The sequence below is a fragment of the Leuresthes tenuis genome, unplaced genomic scaffold, assembly GCF_036924035.1.
Source record: "Leuresthes tenuis unplaced genomic scaffold, fLeuTen1.0.hap1 SCAF_1, whole genome shotgun sequence".
NCBI classification, from domain to species: domain Eukaryota; kingdom Metazoa; phylum Chordata; class Actinopteri; order Atheriniformes; family Atherinopsidae; genus Leuresthes; species Leuresthes tenuis.
The window spans coordinates 35,172,089-35,177,264 of NW_027325355.1; the positions used below are offsets into that span (position 1 = coordinate 35,172,089).

At 47.8% G+C, this 5,176-nt stretch overlaps 1 protein-coding gene across 1 annotated transcript; it reads left to right on the top strand.

The window, feature by feature from the left end:
* The first annotated feature begins 388 nt into the window (after positions 1 to 388).
* On the top strand, positions 389 to 2,077 carry LOC140288792 (mid1-interacting protein 1-B-like). Its single transcript, XM_072379215.1, has one exon. The coding sequence runs from the start codon at positions 439 to 441 to the stop codon at positions 904 to 906; it is 468 nt and encodes a 155-aa protein (XP_072235316.1). The 5' UTR covers positions 389 to 438; the 3' UTR covers positions 907 to 2,077.
* The last annotated feature ends 3,099 nt before the right edge of the window (positions 2,078 to 5,176 follow it).

Consider the following 5,176-nt stretch of genomic DNA (forward strand, 5'->3'; position numbering starts at 1 on the left):
GAAATCATCTACCAGGTGGTGCTAAAGGCTTCCTTGTTAGTTAACCTGCATTTTATTCTCCCGGAAGTGTCTTTAAAGTAATTACAGCCCGGCTGTGGGACCCTGTGCAGGTGCTGCAGCAGGTTGAAGCAGACATTTCCTTTCTACAGTGAGTTAAATCTTCCGTTCATTCTTTTCTGCCTTCACTGCAGGTGGCTGTTGGAGCGCTGGCTGAAACGTTGGTCTGAGGGCCAGCAGCAGCAGACGGCCTCCACCGCCGGCCGGGACGGGAGTCTGGAGCCTGAACAGTGGTTGGGCGGTCCACGTGGCAGCGGTGAGTGCCTCTCTCGGGTCAGGAGCCAGTTAAGAGCTGGCCCAGGATCAGGCCGAAGCCTCATAATAATCCCCTAAAGAGCATTATCAGGCTAAATTTGGCCTTGGCCTGTGACCACGGTCGCCATGATGCAGATGTCTGCCTCCTACAACCAGAAGAACTCGCTGTTCAACGCCATGAACCGCTTCATCGGCGCCGTCAACAACATGGACCAGACGGTGATGGTGCCCAGCCTGCTGCGGGACGTCCCATTGGACGACAGCGAGGACCTGAAGACGGCAGAGAGCAGCGCCGCCAACGGAACAGTCGCCGAACCCAGCGCCTACCTGCACCAGGACGCCAACATGTACAGCTCCTACATCCTGCTCAAGTCCATCCGTAACGACATGGAGTGGGGCGTCCTGCAGGGCGACGAGCGCCGCAAGGACGCGGCGGGCCTGATGGAGGCGTCACGGGCCGAGGAGGAGGAGGACGACCTGGAGAAACAGTTCCACTTCCACCTGAACGGACTCCACGCCGTTCTGTCCAAGCTGACGCAGAAAGCCAACTCGCTCACGAGCCGCTACAAGGAGGAGATCGGCTGCGGGAACTGAGCGAAGTGTGGAGTTGATGAAGAGTAGGACGGGTTTTAGCTCATTAACTGCAGACAGAGCTGGGAACCATCCTTTCAGCTTCGTTCTGTGGAGTCAAACAAGATTAAATAAAGTTCAGGAAACCTGAGGCCTGCAGGTTAAACGTTGCTGTGAAACGGCCGTAAAATGATCTTCTCTCCAACCAACTCTGGAGCAGAACGTGAGACCTTTAAAACTCCTCCAATATAACACATTATAACGCGTTTAATACATTTATCAGACAAAAGAAATCCCCCCCCGTGGCGTCCCCCTGCTTACAGGCGGCGCCCTACACTGCAGGACTGTCCGTGTCCTTTAACGCTCCAACAAAGATTCCTCTTCCATGACAGAAAGCTCTCACGGTGAGTTGGGAGGATGTTTTATGTGGTTAATGAGCTGAAACGTGAGAACGCAGCGCGGCCCGTGGCGTTCTGTGGCGTTCTGTGGCGGCCTGTCCTGTGGCGGCCCGTGGCGTTCTGTGGCGTTCTGTGGCGGCCGGTGGCGTTCTGTGGCGTCCTGTGGCGGCGGTGGGACTGCGGGGAGCAACACGAGCCTTCCTGCAGACTCTCTGAGGACACGCTGCAGGTTTGGGGCTCTTTGCACTATGATTTCAGCCCTTTGGCTCGTCTGCCTGCTGACTTCCTTCATTTCACGCTGCAGACTCACATCTATGCAAACAGACAATCCGGCTTCATGACAACAAGCAGAAAGTGTCTTAAAGCTGGAAACAATCCGGCTTCACGCTCAGCCTTCAGTTATCCGACTGAAAAGAAGCGGCTCGTGGAACTGGACTCAAACGCTTGTGTGACATCACTGATAACGTGGCTGATTTGTACAAAGTTTGGACGCCATCAATGAGGTGGAACTTCTTCTTTTCTTCCGTACATTCAATGGATCGCTGCAGTTGTTTTCTTGTGTAACTTTAACTGATTTCAGAGGCTGACGTTCATCTTTCAGCTGAAAACTAAAAGAAAAGAACCGCTCTTCCCCTCCTGAGGGCATCAAACAGCACTGATTACACATTCCTAACACTGGCTTCATGCTCCAGAACATTTGAAATCTGGAATAACACTGTAAAATGACGTCTGTCCCTCAGAGTTCTGTATTTTTTTCTATTTATGTCCAGCTTGACAATTAAAGGTTTTGATGAGAATCTCAGTGTTTTGGTTCATTCTGAAAATACGTTTGAGTCATTTTATCATTTAGAATAATTCTTAATATGTTGGAGCTTTTTACCATTTTTAGTGAACCCATTAATGAGATTTTAGAGTCTTTGGAACCTTATTAACACTTATTGTTCGGGTCCTTATGAGGTTCAAGAGCTGGTATAGATTTTAGAAGGTTCCAGAGGTTCTGAACAGGTTTTAAACTCTGAACGGGTCCCAGAGGTAATTCTGTTGGGTTTTAAACTGTTCGGGTTCTCAACAGGTTCTGAACGGGTCCCAGAGGTAATTCTGTTGGTTTTAAACTGTTCGGGTTCTCAACAGGTTCTGAACGGGTCCCAGAGGTAATTCTGTTGGTTTTAAACTGTTCGGGTTCTCAACAGGTTCTGAACGGGTCCCAGAGGTAATTCTGTTGGTTTTAAACTGTTCGGGTTCTCAACAGGTTCTGAACGGGTCCCAGAGGTAATTCTGTTGGTTTTAAACTGTTCGGGTTCTCAACAGGTTCTGAACGGGTCCCAGAGGTAATTCTGTTGGTTTTAAACTCTGTTCGGGTTCTCAACAGGTTCTGAACGGGTCCCAGAGGTAATTCTGTTGGTTTTAAACTCTGTTCGGGTTCTCAACAGGTTCTGAACGGGTCCCAGAGGTAATTCTGTTGGTTTTAAACTGTTCGGGTTCTCAACAGGTTCTGAACGGGTCCCAGAGGTAATTCTGTTGGTTTTAAACTCTGTTCGGGTTCTCAACAGGTTCTGAACGGGTCCCAGAGGTAATTCTGTTGGTTTTAAACTGTTCGGGTTCTCAACAGGTTCTGAACGGGTCCCAGAGGTAATTCTGTTGGTTTTAAACTGTTCGGGTTCTCAACAGGTTCTGAACGGGTCCCAGAGGTAATTCTGTTGGTTTTAAACTGTTTGGGTTCTCAACAGGTTCTGAACGGGTCCCAGAGGTAATTCTGTTGGTTTTAAACTGTTTGGGTTCTCAACAGGTTCTGAACGGGTCCCAGAGGTAATTCTGTTGGTTTTAAACTGTTTGGGTTCTCAACAGGTTCTGAACGGGTCCCAGAGGTAATTCTGTTGGTTTTAAACTGTTTGGGTTCTCAACAGGTTCTGAACGGGTCCCAGAGGTAATTCTGTTGGTTTTAAACTGTTTGGGTTCTCAACAGGTTCTGAACGGGTCCCAGAGGTAATTCTGTTGGTTTTAAACTGTTCGGGTTCTCAACAGGTTCTGAACGGGTCCCAGAGGTAATTCTGTTGGTTTTAAACTGTTTGGGTTCTCAACAGGTTCTGAACGGGTCCCAGAGGTAATTCTGTTGGTTTTAAACTGTTCGGGTTCTCAACAGGTTCTGAACGGGTCCCAGAGGTAATTCTGTTGGTTTTAAACTGTTCGGGTTCTCAACAGGTTCTGAACGGGTCCCAGAGGTAATTCTATTGGTTTTAAACTCTGTTCGGGTTCTCAACAGGTTCTGAACGGGTCCCAGAGGTAATTCTGTTGGTTTTAAACTGTTCGGGTTCTCAACAGGTTCTGAACGGGTCCCAGAGGTAATTCTGTTGGTTTTACACTCGGTTCGGGTTCTCAACAGGTTCTGAACGGGTCCCAGAGGTAATTCTGTTGGTTTTAAACTGTTCGGGTTCTCAACAGGTTCTGAACGGGTTCCAGTGGTAATTCTGTTGGTTTTAAACTGTTCGGGTTCTCAACAGGTTCTGAACGGGTCCCAGAGGTAATTCTGTTGGTTTTAAACTGTTCGGGTTCTGAACAGGTTCTGAACGGGTCCCAGAGGTAATCCTTTTGGTAAATGGTAAATGGACTTGTTCTTGTAAAGCTTTTTTCTAGTCTAACTGGCCACTCAAAGCGCTTCACTACATGTGAGAAGAAACCATCTCTGGTTCAGGCTTTTACTCCTGGAGACACTCGCAGGTCAGAGGCAGCGGCTCTCGTCTTACATAAAGCCCAATCACGCCTCCCTTCACCTGTAATCCCCCATAATGCCGCTGACCTCACAGGGAAGGGAGGCGCCACGGATCACCTTTCATAAGATTAAAAGGACAATTAGAAAAACTCTCTGTTCAACTGAAGATAAAAAGGAAATAAACTGATGATTAAATGGTGAATGAAGAAGATAAAATTCACTATTTTTAACCTAAAGCAGGTTAAATGCTAAATGCTGCTCGATGCTGTTAAATGCTACTCGATGCTACTAAATGCTGCTCGATGCTACTAAATGCTGCTCGATGCTGTTAAATGCTGCTCGATGCTACTAATGCTGCTCGATGCTACTAAATGCTGCTCGATGCTGCTAAATGCTGCTCGATGCTACTAATGCTGCTCGATGCTACTAAATGCTGCTCGATGCTGCTAAATGCTGCTCGATGCTACTAAATGCTGCTCGATGCTGTTAAATGCTTCTCGATGCTGCTAAATGCTGCTCGATGCTACTAAATGCTGCTCGATGCTACTAAATGCTGCTCGATGCTACTAAATGCTGCTCGATGCTACTAAATGCTGCTCGATGCTGTTAAATGCTGCTCGATGCTACTAATGCTGCTCGATGCTACTAATGCTGCTCGATGCTGCTAAATGCTGCTCGATGCTACTAATGCTGCTCGATGCTACTAATGCTGCTCGATGCTACTAAATGCTGCTCGATGCTACTAAATGCTGCTCGATGCTACTAATGCTGCTCGATGCTACTAATGCTGCTCGATGCTGCTAAATGCTGCTCGATGCTACTAAATGCTGCTCGATGCTACTAAATGCTGCTCGATGCTGTTAAATGCTTCTCGATGCTGCTAAATGCTGCTCGATGCTACTAAATGCTGCTCGATGCTACTAAATGCTGCTCGATGCTACTAAATGCTGCTCGATGCTACTAAATGCTGCTCGATGCTGTTAAATGCTGCTCGATGCTACTAATGCTGCTCGATGCTACTAATGCTGCTCGATGCTGCTAAATGCTGCTCGATGCTACTAATGCTGCTCGATGCTACTAATGCTGCTCGATGCTACTAAATGCTGCTCGATGCTACTAAATGCTGCTCGATGCTACTAATGCTGCTCGATGCTACTAATGCTGCTCGATGCTGCTAAATGCTGCTCGA

What these genes read in the sequence shown, in the direction of transcription:
- LOC140288792 (XM_072379215.1), top strand. Translation starts at nt 439, where the DNA reads ATGATGCAGATGTCTGCCTCCTACAACCAGAAGAACTCGCTGTTCAAC.